General features: G+C 37.2%; 1 protein-coding gene across 2 annotated transcripts in view; it reads right to left on the reverse strand.

Annotated features, from left to right (window-relative positions):
- Window positions 1-3,936: 3,936 nt before the first annotated feature.
- KDM7A (lysine demethylase 7A) overlaps window positions 3,937-19,627 on the reverse strand; it is a 47,175-nt gene continuing 31,484 nt past the window's right edge. The window contains exons 9-20 of one of the 2 annotated variants that reach the window (XM_020800509.3): window positions 19,361-19,467; window positions 17,513-17,604; window positions 17,259-17,348; window positions 16,530-16,736; window positions 15,636-15,760; window positions 14,271-14,428; window positions 12,672-12,769; window positions 11,112-11,257; window positions 10,836-10,993; window positions 8,683-8,765; window positions 6,847-7,123; window positions 3,937-5,450 (exon numbers count right to left, since the gene is read on the reverse strand). In XM_020800509.3, the coding sequence (XP_020656168.3) occupies window positions 5,356-5,450; window positions 6,847-7,123; window positions 8,683-8,765; window positions 10,836-10,993; window positions 11,112-11,257; window positions 12,672-12,769; window positions 14,271-14,428; window positions 15,636-15,760; window positions 16,530-16,736; window positions 17,259-17,348; window positions 17,513-17,604; window positions 19,361-19,467 (1,636 nt within the window). In that variant the 3' untranslated portion in view covers window positions 3,937-5,355. Of the gene's footprint in view, window positions 5,451-6,846; window positions 7,124-8,682; window positions 8,766-10,787; window positions 10,994-11,111; window positions 11,258-12,671; window positions 12,770-14,270; window positions 14,429-15,635; window positions 15,761-16,529; window positions 16,737-17,258; window positions 17,349-17,512; window positions 17,605-19,360; window positions 19,468-19,627 lie in introns of both variants that reach the window. The other variant, XM_020800508.3, reaches the window with a different exon arrangement.

Consider the following 19,627-nt stretch of genomic DNA (forward strand, 5'->3'; position numbering starts at 1 on the left):
TCAATAACAGGCTTACATTTCAGAATGTTGTTTGCTGGCATGGGCTAATACAAAGCATTATTCTAGGTCGGATTTGCACAATTTATGACCCAGGCAAGGGCACAAATATGCTAGAACTTGGATGATCTGTGATCTGAATAGTATTATTATAGCTCCAATGGCTATGTACACTGATTCAGCAAAGAACCAAACCCCAGTTTTTTTGCTGTTTGGCCTGGGCTTGCACCTCCAAAAGCTATAAAATTTTGCGGCTAAAATGTTTTCCCCTTTGCCTCCTATTCCCTACAAACAATACTGCCATTCAAATATTAAAGTAGACTGATCTTTGGCTATTTCATCTCCATATCCTTTCCCTTATACATTTAGCCAAGATTGTTTGCATCTTATGCGCTGCCAAAGCAGCAAAAAAATGTTCGAGGTTGTTGGAATAAGTGCCAGCAGCAATGTAATTCTGAACTCAAGTTTTGTTAATAATAAGGTGCAATGAAATAACCAAATCAAAAGTCACAGAAATCAGAAGTAAAAAATAGATCAAATATTTCCATAAGACATTATGTAGTGCATTCAGGCTTTACACTGAGTGAACAAATATGAAGAAATTAAACACTTGAGTGCTAAAATCAAAAAAACATAAGTAATACAGATTTTAATTTCAGTATTTTAAAGTACAGAAAGTGGAAACTATGGTCAAATACAAATTTAAACAAGCCACTTGTCTTCAGAAACAGTAAATCAGTAAGCTACTTATAGAAACTTACAAATTTCAAATTAAAACTGAAACAAAATAAATACTGTACATACACTTTCCCTGCCTGCAGGCAAAAATAGGATGGGAAATACTGTTACAAATTACAAAAAAATGCTCTTAAAGCTGCAGCATCCCATTTCCCAGCCCAAACACTCCACACAGTAGCGTGTTTCTGTAAAAAGGAGGACACATAAAACCCTATTCAGAAAGACTGCTATTTCACAAACATTCAAAAAAGGTAGAAATTAAACAGACAGTAGAAAAAGGTGTGTGTATGTGTATGTGTGTGTGGAGGAAAGACACATCAGCAAACCACCACTACAAAACTAGTAAATATAGCCAAGACCCATCCCCTTCTTTCCAAATGTAACGAATATTTTTAAAACGCCAAAGGACTGGCAAAGTTAAACTTTTCCCAGCAGGTGATAATTCATATTAATATAATCTCGTAAAGTGATTTTTTTTTCATTCCCTTCCCACAGCAAGAAACTATTATGGCTTAATTTTAATATTTAAACTTCTCTTCCAGGCAGAAATGCTGCTTTAACAGCAGCAGCAGCATTCCTTAATCAGTGCTAGTATCATTCCCACCCATTGCTGCACAAGTCAGTCATTCTGTACACAGATCTTTGCCTTTTTAGAAAAACAGATGTTGCAGCTTTCATTCCAGTTTAATCTACAAACAGTAAGGCCCTAAAAATGCAGTTTATATTTCTTCTACAAAAAGGTGCCCTGATTTACTTTGATCCAGGAACATAACAGCATTTAATGGTCTGGAAGTATTGATGTACGTTATTACAAAAAGGTGCCTTGAGATCTATTTAGTTAGTGGGGGCGGGGGTGGAAGTGACAGAAATTATGGACCAAGAGAGACACAATGCAAGGGATTCTCTGGTCCTGTACAACAGCGGTCCCCAACCTTTTTGGGGCAGTGGACCAGCTGGGGGGAGCGAGCTCCAGGGGCAAGGGCACCCCACACACTTGCGCAGTGGGCTTGTCGCACCCCCTGTAAGTGCAACACGCCCAATGCGAGTGCGACACAGCCCCGAGTATGACGCCCACCGCGGATGCGACACCCCCTGCATGAGCATGACACACCCACTGCAGGCGTGACATGCGTGAGCATGATACACACACCCACGTGTGTGCGGGGGGTGGGGGTGGAGATCAATATCCGTGGCCCAGTTCCGGCAAGCTCATGGACCGGCACCAGGCCGCGGGTTGACGACCCCTGCTTTACAACATCGTGTCTCCTCACTTTTCTCCAAAATTAGTGAAACAGCAGAGTCAGACACAGGCCAGTGTTATTTTGAGTCTGACAAAGACGTCCAAGTTTAATGGCCACGCATCCTGGTGCATGAAGGCAGTCTGTGGTGTGTTAAAAGCTTAGGTGAAATAAAGTTTATTGAAAGAGATCATGATACTGTGTTCTTATTCAGAAGAACATTACTGTAAGGAAGTTTAGCTATGAAAAAATGGCCAAAAAAGCAGCTCTCCCTCCATGTTTTCGAAATGGTTGAAGAATGGTCATGTTTATGTTACTGATTGCATAGGTAAATCTACCAGAGGTCATTTAAAGCTACTCTGTAGCCTTGGTTTATTGTTAGGTATTGTAGAAATACAAGAAGAAATGCTGCTAAAATATTCCTGCAAAAACTATTATATTGATGCCCTATTTTTCACCTTTTCTCTTTAGCAAAACTCAAACATTTCATTTTAACACTTCCTTGCACCCTATCCTTTCAAAAAAGAACAGGCCCATAGAATTCCATTCCACAGCTCAAATTCTTGTTCCATTTGTGTTAAAAGGTCTTGTCTATGAAAGTAAGGTTCCACTGTGGATATGGTAATCTCCTGCCAGACGTGGCTTAAACACTGCTTTCTTTCACTCAAATAAGTGAAATACAAAGGCAGGGCTACAGAATCTATTCAGACAATCTACTACACAATTGAAGTTGGGTGCAAAAAAGATTTTCTACCAAGGAAGTTACATACAAACAAGAGTGCCCATCATAGTCTCTTAATTAAACTACTGAAACAATTATTGTCATTTTCAGAGGAAATTATTCTGATATAGTCAGTGTACTTTTTCTTCTTGCCTAATCCAAAGCATAATTAGGGAAGTGCTGATAAGAGAACAAGCCCAACATTTATAGAAATTAGAGTATCTCTTTTAGTAGACTATGTTTCCATGGGGAAAGTAGCAGAAAAACAGAAATATCCATAAAAATATAGTTATAGAAAAAGTCCCCCCATCACTTGGTGCCCACATAAGCTCATAGCTTAGTATTTTACTAATGAAAATCACTAGAGAAACTAGACCAGTTATTAGAATTGTTATCTATTCTGGACTAGCAACAGAAATTTCATTGTTTTAATCTATTTAACATTCACTGAACTTTGTTCTCAATCAAATTTTAGGAATTTTTACTTTTATCTGATTTTTTTTTAGAAAATGAAGCAAAATAATTTCCTTTTACAGCTCACTAAATTTAGAACTGAATCAATGCTTCAAAGTGTTTTCCTACACCAAAAGTACTGTTAATCCCATTGTAAAAGGTACTGAGAATACAATCCAAATTCTACATAGTAATACTGCTCAGTTAAAAAGATATATGGACTGTTGAAATAATAACTCTCTTTGATCAACAGTGAAATGAGTGTCACTTCATATTAACTGATGATCACAGTGGTTTTCAAATCTAGTTTTGAGTTCCGGGCTCTGTCATCAGGTCCATTTGTAATGTTGAGAAGATACAGACAAGCCAGATTCATTTTGCCTAGGTAATTTTGATATACATAGGATGAGAAAAAAGGAGAGTAAAAATGTACGATAAATTTCAAAAGCTAAAGCACATCACAAGTTCATTATCTAATTTTACCCATTCACATTCCAATCCTAAACATATTTATTTAAACGTTTGCCCCATTGTTTTTATGTCCACAGGGCCTGCTTCCAAATTAAGTTTACTTTCCCATTCTTTATGCAGTTCTGCATTATTAAGTTCTATTCAGGGCTTAAGTGGCAATTCTGTTAAGTACTGCAGACATGAAATGTTTCCACGGAGAAATGTGGCTGACTTAATAACAGCTGAAGCCAAAGAGGCCTGCCTATTTTGATATGTGACAAAGGATATTATGATAGATACACAAACATAGATGCAGCAAATATTGAACATATAAAACTGTTTAAATACAAGCAAAGTCCTGTTTGGGGACTTCTATTTTATTTTAAATATAACCTGAAGACTGGGAAGTTTTTTTTCAAAGTTGAAAAGTCAAGCAACTGAGTAGCTTTGGCCATACTTTAATTTGTGAACAATAGGGAAAAAACCCAAAGCAGAATCCCTAATATTTCTGCTTTAGTCATGAATAGCCCTCTTACCAAAGTAGTAGTATAGGTGCCTCCTCCTTTTCCTCCAAAAAGAGCTTAAATAATCCATTTTATATTACAAAAATACATCATCTAAATTATTTACATGCATTTCAGAATTGGCGTTTCCTACCAGATTTTGCAAAGCATGACACAAAATAGTCATTCAAGATTTAGCAAGCTATCCAACATATTTACATATATACAAAAATGACTTAAGACCTTTAATTGGCTGGCATGTGTAGATGATCAAGCAAGATTTTGCCACCATAAACAGCCTTCTTCCACTAATTCTTTTAAGTGTCTACACTTAAACCAATAGCTGTAGTGCTACTCTTGGCGTACTGCTATCCATGCTTTGCATGAATCATTTATCATGACATGGAAACAAGTGGGGGGGGGGGAGAATGTGTGTTTGTGTGTGTGTGTGAGAGAGAGAGAGAGAGAGGGAGAGTGTGAGTGTGTGTGTGTGTGTGTGTGTGTGTGTGTGTGTGTGTGTGGGCAAGAGCTGCTCAAATGTTACGCCAATTTAAAGTCCAAATAAGAGATGAAACATGAGCAGAAGAGAAGGCAGGGGCAGGAATGCAAGGGGACTGAAAAGTTCACTAAATTACAATTCAGTGGGAAAGCCATCCAGAAGCATATATAAAAGAACAGACATTAACATGTGATTTTCTGTGCGTTAACTTAATGCATCATATCCATGTTTAAGACTATAACCTGTATATCAAATGTTTGAATCCAAAATAGATCATTCATTTAGCTCTCCACTGCAAAAAGACATACAGACATTAAAGACAAATAAAGACCTTCACATTTGTAACAACTAAAGTTAAAATCATAATTCCCACAAAAATGTTTTCCAAATAAATAGTTCAAAAATGAATTCAATAATTGTCAAAATATGTCAAATAAATTATTGATAACCACCTTCATCATATTTCTCTGTCCATGAAATAACTCAGACACAAGCAGAAACAACAAAATGATTGAGCCCTGAAAAAAGACCATCTCCGTATTCTTTCTCAATGCTCCCCTGTTTCCCAAATCGTTATTGCTGAGCAGATGTGGCACAATAAAAATGCAGCATTGGGTTTTTGTTCATCAGGCAGTTTTCTAATAAGGTACATGCATTCTGCTTCAAGCAGACGAATAAAACAGAAGATTCAGGCACAGTTACCCTCAATACTGGTCTATGTATGAAAGGTCAGCAGCAGTGGAAGTAACCACTGCATCAAACAAAGAAGCGTGCATGGCCATTTCGGTTCAGCTTCAGAATCTTCCCAAGACGCTGTTTAGCAGTTGCCATTCCTTTCTTTGGACGTTTGCCTAAAATAAAAAGAAACGGGTCCTTTTGACAACTGCTACAATAGACACATTTAATTTCTTAATTTTTATAACATTATAAAATTAAACCATCTGTTGTTATGTGCCATCAAGTCGGAACCAAATCACAGACACCCTAATAGGGCTTTCATGGTAAGATATTTAAGGAGTCATGTTACCAGTTCCACACACCCAGTGAGTTTCTATAACGGAGTGGGGGTTCAAACCCAGCCTTCTTGAGTCCTAGTCCATTACTCTATCCACTATAACATACTGGATATGGTCTTCCATTAAATCAGCTCTACACTGGTCCAACATGGAATTTTGTAGGCATAATCAGAATGTGAGGCAATACAGACTGTTCAGTAGGTAGGTAGCTTTGGTGTTGGTGCTTAGAATACATAGTGGATGCCTCTTCCAACTATGTAATTAGTACTCGCTAACTAAATGCTCAATATAAACATTCAAATTTAAGGAAATAAAGACACTAAGCACCACTTCCCATTTACATGATGTATTCCAGTGTACGTGAAGTGTTCTGAAATCCTCAGTAGTTTGTTCTATATGACTGTAAGGTAGTTATAATCTCACTCATACTGCAGATGGAGAATGAACATTATGAGAAAGTGAAAAGCCAGCTAAAGTCTACTTCACAAGTTCAACACTGAAGAAAGATGAACTGTTTCTCAGCATATTCTTACCCAGTGTTTTATACCAGCTCTACATCTTTAAGGTTAATGTTTGTAATTTTGTGTGATAAAAAAATTATACAAGGCAGTTCCTCCACCTCTCCAAATAAGGAAATAAAGAGTTCGCCATTCACAAGCACATATGATTCAATCAAAGCTGGAGACAAGACATTACCCTATTTTTCAAAAGAAGGCTAACACAAACATTTTTTATGGGTAACTTTTAAGATCTTCAGGAGAGACCCTTCCCTCACTCCTGCCACCCTTGCAGGGCATGTTTGGGGAGTTTATGAACATGGGCTCTTTCAAGTTGTGGAATACGCTTTCTTGCAACACTAGGTTGATTCCACACTTGCTGTTCTCCCGCTGAGAAGCAAAGACCTTTCTTTTTAGGGAGGATCTTGGCAACTCAATTGGACACCTAAAGAAAGAATTTTATTGTGGGATGTCACATGCTTTATTGGTTGCTCATGTGAGTTTCTTTTTTTAAGTCCTTTTCAATTTGTGTTCTGAAAAAAATATTATTTTATTAAAGTGATTTATAATATTAGAATTTAATTACATTTTTATCTATATCTGTTTTCCCCCAATCATTTGTGAGCTCTCTTGGATCCCCACACTGGGGGAAATGAAGCAGAAAAATAAAATAATGTAAAATAAAACACAATAAAATAATAATAACAGTAATAAATACAGATGGTTTACACCACCTTTTGTTGCCTGATTGCTGATAGGGGGTGGATTTGATGCTGGCCGCTTGGTTGGATGAAGAGGTACAGACAACGATGTTTCACCACAAGATCTGTCAGGGCTGAGGCTGCCATCACTGAGTCTGCACTCCTCTTCAGTCAAGCTAAAGTCCCGTATACACTTGCCATGTGTGAAATTCAAACCACTGTTCTGTAGGTGATTCCTGTTTTCTTGAATTCTATAACTGGCTTCAAATGCACCTTCCTTCTTAATGTATTTCTGCATTTTACTTGTATCCTGTAGAAGAAGAAAAGTAGTCTGATTTTGTTACAAAGGAGACTTTAGTCTTTAGTAGACTAGATTCCCCCCCACACACACACTTTATGTAAGATCCAACTGTGACCAGCCAAACCTGGCTAACCACCTTTAACCTGCGCTTTCCTTTCCCTGGGCTTGCCTTAAACCCAAATCATAAGAGCCAAGTGTTTTTTATCATGAAACATAAAATTACATTCTTTATTTTAAAACTGTAACGGTTACAAAGCACATTCTGAAACTTGGAAGTTGTATGTGTTGATTCTTACAACTTTCTCAAGCCTGAACTATAATGTAATTAGAAAGTAATTATATTATACAGTTTCCTGAAAAACCCAAACTCCTGACCTCAGATACAATCTAACTCCTCCTTCTCTCTTGCCTTCTCTCCTTATACTAGGGGTCATCAACCCCTGGTCTGTGGCTTGGTGCTGGTCCGTTGGCTTGCCGGAACTGGGCCACGGATACGGATCTCCGTCCCCACGCACACAGGCGCAGTGGGGATGTTGCGCTTGCATGCATGCACACGGGCGTAACACTCCCACGCGAGCATGACACGCCCACAGCACTTGCATGGAGGGGGCCGCACCCCCCGTGCATGCAGCTCTCTCCCCCCAGCCAGTCCGCAGTCCCAAAAAGGTTGGGGACCGCTGTCTTATAGCACCCCAGCATCTTTTGATTGGTTCTACTTTCTGTTATCTTCCAAACAATCACTTTCTTCCTTTTGTCGCTAGGTAGAATATTTGAGATTTCTTACCACACCAGTCCACAAATACAGTGGTGCCTCGCTTGATGGGGATAATCCGTTCCAGCGAAATTGCTGTAGAGTGAAATCCTCGTCAAGCGAAATAAAAAATCCCATTGAAATGCATTGAAAACCCATTCAATGCGTTCCAATGCGCTGAATAACTCACCGTCCAGCGAAGATCCTCCATAGGGCGGCCATTTTCGGGTGCCTGTGCATCAAAAAATGCCTCCTAAAAACAGCGGGGAGCCATTTTGAGAAGCCGGCGGCCATTTTGAAAATCCGATTGTCGTAATGCAAAGAATCGGTTCCCGAAGCAGGGAACCGATTGTCAGAAAGTGAAAAAAGCCCATTAAAACATTGTTTTGCGATCGCAATTGCGATCGCAAAAACATCGTTGTGAAGCAGATTTGTCGTCAAGTGGGATAATCGTAAAGAGGGGCACCACTGTATCTTGCTGCAATGATGAACTAATTAGGAAACAGTTCATTGAACTTAGCCATGACAAAGGCATTCTAAACATAAAGCACATAGCGTATAGACACCAACAGCTAAGAGAGAGTACTGAGGAAAGAGCACTGTTCTGAGTGCCAAAACTTTATCCAGAATATGAGGTGGAAACCTCTGAGCACGCTTATGTGAACAGTCACTTACACACTGAAAGAGATCAACTGCGAATTTATGACTTTCAGGTTGCAGGATGGCGTTTTCCATGAATCAAATATAAACCAAACATTTCTGAATATTTAGCTTACTCTGTGTTGCACCTATTGTTCTATTAAAAACATTATCATACCTGAGAATGTACTTTAGGAACTCCATGTAATGGTGTAGCTAACGTTGAAGCTCCCATATCTTGTTCTTCTTTTATGTGCTTACCTGAATGGAAATTAAAGAGTTTTTCAGAAACATTTACAGTATAATAAATACCTTATAAATACCTAGTTTAAGATAGGAAATAATTATTTCGTAGACAAGCCATTCCAGGCAATATACTGCAGTAATTATTTTACTCACTGTTTGCTCATTCTTTCTGGATTCCTGCCTGCATATTTTATACAACTGTTACTGCACAAGTAACAGAACAGAAGTTCAATTCATCCTGACCAGAATATTAACTCATCTGACCATGCTTACTGAGCAAGTCTGGGAATCACAGTGCAAGCAGCTGCTAAAAATATACTGGCTGAAATCTTGTTGCTTTGCATAGTAGCATAGTAAGTTTCACTAGAGTGGGTCACTGAATCAATATGGTGAGTCAACTCCTCCCTAAGTTCCATTGATTCAAATGGGCCTACTCTAGTGATGTCTTCTTGTGCTAAAGCAAGTCACAACTAGAGTAGGACCATTTGAATCACTGGAACCTAGGGAGCAGCTGACTCACCAAATCCCTACTGATTCAATAGGCTTATTCTAGTGTGACTTACTATGCTAAGCAACAGGACTTCGAACACTGATTCTACTCAAACAAGGGAAAGGCTCATTGACCACTGTCTTCATGAAAACAATTACTAGCTTATATAGAACCACACAGACTAAATAACTTTTGTACACTTTAGTCTATATAGAAATAAGTACTCAGATCTACCGGCTAGCATTAATGAATATACAAAAGATTCCCAAATTAACTCTGATCTGCTTTGGTAACTGTGAGGACTTAAAAGCAAAATATCACAAACATAGCATTGGTATTAAACACTACCAAGAGCAGCCATAGATACATTGCAGACTTCAGAAAACATTAAGATTGTCCTCAATACATAAAACATAATTCAAATTAAATAGAACAATGGGGGGTGGGTTATTATCCAGAAAATGTAAGCATTTTGATTCAATAGAGTTTGCTTTGCCATCTGGATTTCTTTGTAACCATAGATATAAATGGGTGGAAAAGCATCAAGTAGTTGAGGCAACATCTGTTATCACAGCTGTCAATTTCCTATGCTTTCCTGCTTTTGCTAAAAGCAAAAGCAAACATATTGCCATCTCCCTAAATGATGGGGGGAGCTATTGAGCCAAAGATACAGCTAAACTTCAAGACTGATAAGTAACCCACATTATGGCTCTTTTATTAAGAGATTTCATGTAACTTTCTTAAAATGCCAACATTTTATCACCCTCTGACAAAGGGCTGTAAAGTATTCTAGAAGCAGCAAATTGACAATCAATAGATGATTAAATCATACATATATATTTAAAATCAAATCATATGCAATCCTTCTTGAGGTCTCTATTTTTCTATTATTCTACTTTCATTTATTTACTTTTGCATTACATAAAAGTCTTAAATGCTGTATTTTCTTCTTTAAAGACCTCTACTGTGGTAGCATTAGCATTATGACACTAGTAAATGCAGTATGAATACAGATATGATTAATACTATAAAGAATTGTTATGTTTTATTTTTAACTGTCATCTTATATTAACTAACCCAATAACATGAATAATATGAATTTAATTGACTAGATGAAAAAAAATCATCATTTTGTAAATGATGAATGTCTGAACCATTGCATCTGTTGGTTATTTCTGAAACCTCTGCACAGCACTTTCAATTATAAATTAATCATTATATTGTGCTTTATAATATATGACGACTTAATGTCAAGAAGGAAAACTGCTGCATTTGAATTATGCACCTTTGAACTTGATTTCTAACAGAGGAAAGTAGTAATTTCTTTCCAGCTAGATGCTGCTTGACACATACATTTGGACACAATGTGAATATCCAAATCAGTTGAATCAATTTCTCTTCTGTAGACAGGATATGAACCCATCAAGTTAGTTTAAAAATAATGGAATCAACACTTTCGAAAAATAAATATATTACAAGCATTCCACTGATCTTGATTAAGAGGGATATTACAATTTGGCAAAATGTACAGACGAAACATAACCTACCATATTCTACTTTATCAATGTGGGAAGACAGCTTATCTTTGTGCCTACTTTTGGAATAGCTTCTGTGATCCTGAAGAGAGCTTCTTCTATTAGTGCAGTCTATGCTCTGTGTATGACCTGGTAAACAAGTGGTATAGTGCAATCCTGCCATAGAAAGCATGCCCTGAATAGCTTCTTCCTCCGTACTTGTCGAGGTAGGACATTCCCTAAAAAATCAGTGGAGAGCATAATGCAGTTTCATTAGCATAAAACAGTATATATTCAGAATGCAAGGCACAAGAAATATAGCAAGGTTTGAAAACTGCTCCATCTTCTTTTATTCACCTTTTGTTTGTAGTTTCATGTCTAGATGGCTTTTGTGTGGTATGAGAGAGGTCATATGTTATTTTAGATACCTCTTTGAAATTTGACGTAACTTCCTGTTTCTCATCACCTGAGCTTTCTGATTCCTCACGAGAGGAATACTTTTGCTGTTGGGAGAGAAGAGGAAAAAACACTTTAACATTTCATGAACAGCAATGTACACTTAAAATTAAAATCTCAGTTATTATCATACTTTGTATATGAAAGATCCGACAACAAAAAGTTAATTTGGGGCTAAAATATTTGTTCCTCTGTCTTACCATTAACGCCTAGCACTGAGTTTTTTTTCCAGTTATAATTCTACTTCTCTAAATATCCATTTCAGGACAAATATATTTCTCCCACTCACATTGCTTCATGTATATATTGTACATCACTTGATTTACATTTAGTTATGTGAATTTGACTATCTGACTGAAAAATGATTTCTCCCTCAGGTTTCTTTTTTGGGGGGGGGTTGTTTTAAGATGCCTCACTTGTGTATTTAAATCACCACCCAACACATTCAGCAATCAAGGAAAAATAAATGGAAAGAGAAACATGTTCAAAACAAAGGAGCAGCACATTGTTCTTTATGCTGGCTATGCCCATATAACCAGAACTGCAAGTCATATAGTACCCATAACCAAAAGAAATAGACTCCGTATGAAAAGAAAAGGTGACACAGAAACATCAAGCTGCATTATTTTATTTCTGGGAAGGCCTCGTGCTTTCATCTGTAACCTAACACAGGAACTAGAAGCAAGCAACACCGTTTCCGAGCAAGTTTTAGAAATCCAAGGAAATTTTTGGAATAAACAAGCAATAGAGAGACACTGTATAGATGACCTAATACAGATCATGGAAGTAGATATTAGAGAGAGATGAGGGTATTTGTATATGAATACCCACCCACAGGTGGAAATAACGAGGGTCTGGCCCCATGGGGCTGAATTGTCCACTCACCATTCCACAGCAGACGCGTACTTGATGGAGCCGTCCTATCACGCCGTTGTCCGCAATGGATTAGCCACTCTGCGACCTGGCAGAGAGGCTTGTCATCCCGCCTCCTGCCAGGAGTAGCTAATCCATTGTGGACAATGGTACAATAGGAAGGCTCCGTCGAGCATGCATCCTTGGCGGAATGGTGAGTGGACAGTCTGGCCCCATGGGGCCAGACTCTCGTTATTTCCACCTGTAGACAGATATTCATATTCGTATACAAATACCCCTATCTCTAATGCTAGACTCCAAGGCAGCTTCCTTTTGGAAGCTGGGTCTGAGATGACAAAAGATCAGGCAAAGGTATGCCTGGTACACTTCTTGAATTCAGTCACAGACCTTTTAAAAAAATCATCATATATACATTTTTTTAGAAAGCTCAACTTACAAGAAAAATGGCTAATCTTTTATCTAACCTACTGTTTTAAATATACAGTAACACAGTTTCTAACTCCTTCCTCACTGTATGCACAATTAGATATCCCTTGAAATACCCAAGTTCAAAATGTCATCTCAGCACATTAATATTCTAGTGTTCACCTGGTTAGTGCAATCAGGCTCAGATTCTTCTGAATCAGAAATATCAGAGTATTCTGAGTTTCCATTCCTGAGTTCTGATTTCACACTTTCAAAGAACACTGGAGAGGAAGAGAGAAAAAAAGAGGGGTTTTAAACAACTTCCCATGCCTTTATTACACATGGAGTTTTCCCCTTATTTCAACTGACCATTTCATCCTGGAACTTTACACAGCTCTGGAAACAATTAAACTCTTGTAATGTACATATACTTCAACGAAAATTTGGCACCACCATTAAGCAATACAGAAACAAAAGCCAACAAATTTCTTCTAATTCTTAGGAATTCAACTTGCTCCCTCCTCGTACATAGAATTGCCTAATGTATGGATTAATAGCTGAAATCCTGTTGATTAAACTTACAATGTGTAACGATAGTGGTTTTTCAGAAATTAAAACATTTCCAATCCACCACAAATGTCTTGAGGGTTCTTTGGGATCCCCTTAATTGTGGGGAAGCCACTGGGGGCCATGGGTGAATCTTTGATTTCTAACCACTGCTGTCACCCCATCTTCAGCGGGAACTGGAAATGTTTAAAATTTCTGATGACATTCTCAGCGTTATGTAATGTAAGCTGCACAACCAATTTCAAGCAATATTTTGTCGATTCACCTTCTGCCTAGTTTTAGGTATGCATTAAATACTGTTCCATTTTTCTCCCAGGTGTTGATGGTTTTTATAATACTACATTTTGGTTTGTTTTCTAAAGATTCTTCTCTTCTGCGTCTGATTATTTAAATTTATATTACAGTGGTGCCTCGCAAGACGGGCACTCCGTTTAACGATGAATCCGCATTACGACAAAGTTTTTGCGGTCGCAAAACGACATTTTGAATGGGGGAATTTCGCTGCGCGATGATCGCTTCCGTTTCAGGAACCGATTTTTGCTTCCCGACGATCAAAACAGATGATCGTCAGGTTTTCAAAATGGCCGCCAGGTGCTCAAAATGGCTCCCGCTGTGTTTAGGAGCCATTTTTCGCTGCACAGGCACCTGAAAATGGCCGCCCCTATGGAGGATCTTCGCTGGACAGTGAGTTCTTAGCCAATTGGAACGCATTAACCAGGTTTTAATGCGTTTCAATGGCTTTTTTATTTTCGCTTTACGACGTTTTTGTTCTACAGTGATTTCGCTGGAACAAATTAACGTCGTAATGCGAGGCACCACTGTATTGTTTTTTAAACTGTATAATACCTTGGAAGATGAAAGATGACTTAAATTTTTAATTAATTAATTATAAACACATACCAAGGTTTCCAACAGATCTTAACTCAGTGTCAGAGATTCCAAACTATAGTTCCCAATAAAAGACACTGATCTATGTGTATGGACAAAGCCACACCTAAGCATTTACAAAAACTGTTCATTCTGATTTGGTTATACACAAAACAACTAAAATATTCTTTTAGCATTGTAAGTTCAGGAGGAAACTAAATATCCATCCTTCAATCTTTTTCAGTACTGACAATGGAAATTAAATTACCATGATGACACGTTAAACAAAATATACCTAAACATAGGCAAAATAGTTCTAACTAACTAGTTTGAGGAAAACAAACTTACTGTTCAATGGTTTCTGTGTATCTGCATTACCATCCACCTCTGATGAGTTCTGCTCTTCTGTCTTAACAGTTATTTCCTTCTCTGAATTTTTTCTATCATCCTCATCTTCACTGTCTGCAGTATAAAGGCTTGCATCTTTGAACAGCTGCCTCTCATCTCTGTTATAAAATAAAAACTGCTTGTCGATTTTTCTTCAGTTTTATTTCTACATCTTGATGTTACAAGCAGAAAAAATTTGTAGCCAATTCTACCTGCTTGTAACATACATTCTAGAACAATGATGGCAACAATTCTGATCACTCTCTGGCTGAAATCCTGTTGGGCAGGTATGCGAAAGGTGTATCTTTTGGAAGTGAACTGCCACAAGTTAAGAAATCTCCATAGGCAAGGTTCCCTCTAAGCCCTGCCCACAACTCCACTTCCCTCAACATAGCTTTCTTCTTCCTCCACAAAGCAATCATGTTCAACCCTTTTGGTTCCTGTCACAGTGGAACCCTGCAAGCAGGGGGGCACAGTCACACATGACAGACAGAACTCCGCCCAGCGGCGATGAAAATTAGAGGGTACATTGTCCATAGGCATTATCTGTCACATGCTAAGTCACATGAACCAGTGTTCAACAGATAGCACCTCCTGAAATTTCTTAACTTGCACCAAAAGTTGCATAACAGCACAACAAGATTTTGGCTTCAAACAAGCAACACTACCTCTTATTAATTTTTGTTAAACAGATTTACAAAAAGCAAAGCAATACAAAACATTAATCCACTCATCACCTTCCTGAATTTGGTCCCACTGCATTTCTGCTTCAACATTTCTCAAAACAGAGTTATTAATTGTTATTTTAAAAGAAGAATATATAACTTTTTCAAACTATTCAAAACAATTCAAGTTGGTACAGGAGCTGTTGACAAATGACAGCTGTAGACCTATCACTTATGCATCATCTGGGTTCCACTTTATTATTTCCCAGGCCCAGCATTTCAAGCAGCATCATACTGCTGAGTCTAGCTACCATTTTAATTCCTCAAATGCCCTGAGTCAGTATTATTCAGGGTATGATGGGGAGTTGCCTAGTACTGCTTATAATGCTGTTCCCCACCACCACCAAGTGTCCAATGATTGAGGAGAGTCCAAAGGGCACAATGCCTGTGACCCTACAAATGCGGCACTGTTTCTAGAAGTTATTAGCACACAAGAAATTTTCCTTTCCTCCTTCAAACATTTATTTTTCTGTATTTGCTGACAGCTGTATCCACACTGTCTCTTTCTCAGCCCAGATTGATCAATTAAATATGAAGTGGACAACGTCTACAAAACTACCTAAAGCAAAAGACATATATCATAGGTCAATATGTTTTCTACCTAATTATTCTTCCATTTGACAACAAAAGCCGTAAATCATTGTCCTTTGTTCTCCATTCAGGAACAGTGGAAGATGGTTGAAGAGGCTTGTTAAACCTTCCATTCAATTTATAATTTGCTGTGTCCTGAAGCAAAAGACAAGTTTCACATTTATTTAATGGTACTTTAATAAGCTATTTCTCTATGCACTTTACATTAGTGTTGGTGTGCTGCCAAACCACAATGAAAACACTGACAGCAAGCAAAGAGAGGGATACTACATTATTAATAGCTGTTATGGTCCAAAGAGATCAGTTTCACATATACAATTTATCTTACACACACACACCAAATTACAGCAACTCTTTCCTCCTACACAATACTGGGTTTTCCTTTCATCTGTTAGATACATATTAAGTTTCTGTTAAGTACAGCTGAACATGATTTTCTTTGAGCAATAAATAAAATCACAAGATTGCTACAGCAATTTACACTACAATTTTTGCAATGTTTCAGCATAAATATTCTTGAGTCTGGACATAATATTCTATTGTTTTCTTACTACACTAGTTCTAAATAATGATGGGGAAAACACTGTGACATTTGGACATCACGAGATTAATGAGACAGGTGTACATGGTAAGTACATTTTAATTGTGATGTCTAACCTAGAACCTTAGTACCCAAATTCTAAATTACGTATCAGTCAATCTACATTTTTTCTAAAGTGTTTAGGAGCTATGTCTACTAGTGTAAGCACATTTTCATTTAGTTGAAAATGTGATCACTGGCAGGACATCACAGTTCTATTATAGCATTTATTTCACAACTTAGTAACACTCTTTGTATGACATTTGCCTTGAATATTTAAATGTTTTGGCTGTGTCTTACTCTACTCTAATGCACAATACTTGCCTCTTCCCATGGGGACATCTCTAGTCTTTTGAGAACTTCCCTTGTGTGTAATTCTAGAATGTCCAGATTAGATGGAGTTTTGATAGCATGGTCTCGCAGCTTCCGTGCTTTTCGTTTGGAATGATGAGTGGTAGCTGATTCATTTGATGACCGTGAAACTTGGCACACAGTAATTCCCTGAGTTTTAACTGGTTTGCTATTTTCTTCCTTTAAATAATAATAAAAAAGTTATTTAGAGCTGACAATTTTGAGAGTTACACACTGCGTTCGAGTACTTGTTTATCAGTACTAAGAGCTAATAAACTGAGGCATTCCAGGTTTTTTGGTAGTATATCTAATACAATGAGGCCTTATACAAACAAGTATACTACTAAAGCATAAGTGATAAAGAATTTTATACTTCAAGTAACATCAAAGTAGTTGCCATTTGATGAAAGCTGTCATTAATTTCAAAATGTCTTTAACTTTCTCCATAAATCTCTATGTGAATTCTGAACGGTAAAACATTCTGATAGTGTGATTACAGTCAACATTTTATTATTATGCATGAACAGATTACCAAATACACAAAGGATTTAAAATAATAGGGAGCCAAATTGTTAGTTTTCAAGACAGGGAAAGAGGCATGCACACACAGCTAAAGCGGGATGAAATAGTCCATATATTATGCGTAATTTGATGCACAGGTGGAACATTTAACTATCATAATTAGTAGCCTTTTATTCTTACCTCTACAGAACGAATAACTTTTGAAAGTTCTTTAATGAGCTGCCCAGGACGAATATTGTCTGGAATTTCAAAGGCATGTTCTGTTACAAGCTGTAAGCAAAACAGAAAAATCAGGTAAAGCATTCTAAATAGAAAGCAAAATTGCAAACATCGAGACTTTTTGGAAATGGTATTACATTTATAAGGCTCCCTTTTTAAACATAAAGCAAATACTAAACCAATAAATACATCTCTGATAATACATTTGAACTTACATCTTTCTTCATCCATAACTTTAAAGCAGTATGTAAAGCTTTCACTCCTTTCACTAAGAAAGCTTGGGGCTGAAAACCATCTTCTCTAAGCTCTAGAACAATCAGAACAGATTAGATGAGTATCGAAGTCAACAAGAATTTATCAAGCAATTTCTCTCACTCTTTATAAACCTATGCAAAATAACCGAAGTATTCCAAGTTTTGATATACAGCAAAATGGTTTTCTGCAAGAGAATGAAGTTTAAATACAAGAGCCTATTTTTAAAATAAAAATTTACTGAAACTGCAAAATTGTTTATGCTTCATCATCATCATCACCAACTTAGAACTACAGAGATGGAAAAGATCCTATGGATCACCGACCCCAGCTCCTGTCAAGGAGACACAGTGCGGAATTGAACTCCCAACATCTGGCTCCACAGCCAGATACCTAAGTCACTGAGCTATCTAGCAGTTCAGATTAACAGCTGCAGCATGCAATACAGCAACGTGGCCTTATAATTATTATTTACATTTTGTAATATAAATATTATTAATTTAATTCAGATTTTTTGAAAAAAGGTCTCTGATCTATAACAGGTAAAGATGGATCCAAAATGTGGAAAAATGGAAGATGCAAGAGGCCTTAAGTCACCTAAAAATTGGAGCTATCAAGAACACAACTGTGTCAAGGCCCATACTTTATCCACTGCTGGAACAGATGGTGTCTTTCAACCATATGATTCTAGGGCTAATACCCCATTGCAAGTCCCAGCTGAGAGGAGAACTACCAAATTAATTTCTGAATGTTAAGTCAACAGTTACATAAATACCATTGAATCACTAGGTCTGCTCCAGTTGGGATTAGCAATAGGATCTGCCCTGAAACATTTTTTCCATTTGTTAGTAAGCATTATAGAGTCATTCACTCTTGTACCTACAATCTTCTTTAGCATGATCCCATTCAAAAAAACAAAACAAAACAAAACCACTGTGACCTGGTTCACACGATGAGCTAAAGATCTGCAGGAACCCTGACTTGGTGTGGATGACCAACGTGCCAGTACATGTCACTCAATCACTCTTTTCTCAGGGGAACAAACCACAATGCTTGAGGCCTTGAAGTCTGTTTGTATGACAGACATGTATCTGCCAAATTCCTCTATCTTAAAATTTCCAGATTTATTATTTCATTTTATTTATTCTTTACATTTATATCCCATCTTACTTACTTAGATTTATCTATTTGTTTGCTTGTTTGTTATTGCTTAAAACATCTTTAAATAACACAATTACTATGTGGAAGCCAGCATGCAAGAATGATCATCACCATATTCCCCATAAAACCATGCTGCTTACAATTTTTCAAACAGTGGCTAAGTGAGCTACAAAGAACTATAACTTACTTCCTCATGAAGATAGCACTCATGAAGAAATAACTGTCTCCAAATGTGGGGAAGGTGATGGAAGAGGGTGTGTACATACTGGGCAAGGGGAGAAACAGCCAAAAATTTTCAGACGGCTGTTTGTGAATTTGATCTTAAAACAAATATTCTTTTTTACTTCCATAGAAGTATATTTCAGATATATTAGTATCTTGAAGCAAGAAGTATAATACTTCTTGCTTCAAGATAAAACCACTCCAAAGCAAACATCTTAGTCAACCTTTTCTTTTGTTATAAACTCTACAACATGAATGTTAATTTTTAAAATTGCAAATTCTTTGATTAGGTTCATATTGAAAGTGAATGAAGTCATTAGTTACAAACTGTGACCTACATGCTTTTTTTAATGCGATGGACATTCTATGCTGATTGTTTAAACAAGAGTAAAAAGTGTAACCTCTTTTTAACGCATGAAATTAGTTACCTTTCAAAGTTTCCAGTAAGTTTTTGGCCACAAACCAACATATGGCTTCAAAGAAAGGGAATTTGAAAAGATCTGGCGTTTTTAGCCTTTTCTCCATTTCATAACACCTAAACAAACAATTTAGATCATTATTTATATGAAGATTTGGTCACTATTAAACAAGATCACCCAAATTCTATGCAGCAAATCAAGAAACAAGTTGCACAGCAAAATATAGTTAAGAACGCCAACATTCAGCTGAACTCTTCTAGGCTTCATTCTTGTCAA

The sequence above is a fragment of the Pogona vitticeps genome, chromosome 5 (assembly GCF_051106095.1).
Source record: "Pogona vitticeps strain Pit_001003342236 chromosome 5, PviZW2.1, whole genome shotgun sequence".
In the NCBI taxonomy this organism is placed as follows: domain Eukaryota; kingdom Metazoa; phylum Chordata; class Lepidosauria; order Squamata; family Agamidae; genus Pogona; species Pogona vitticeps.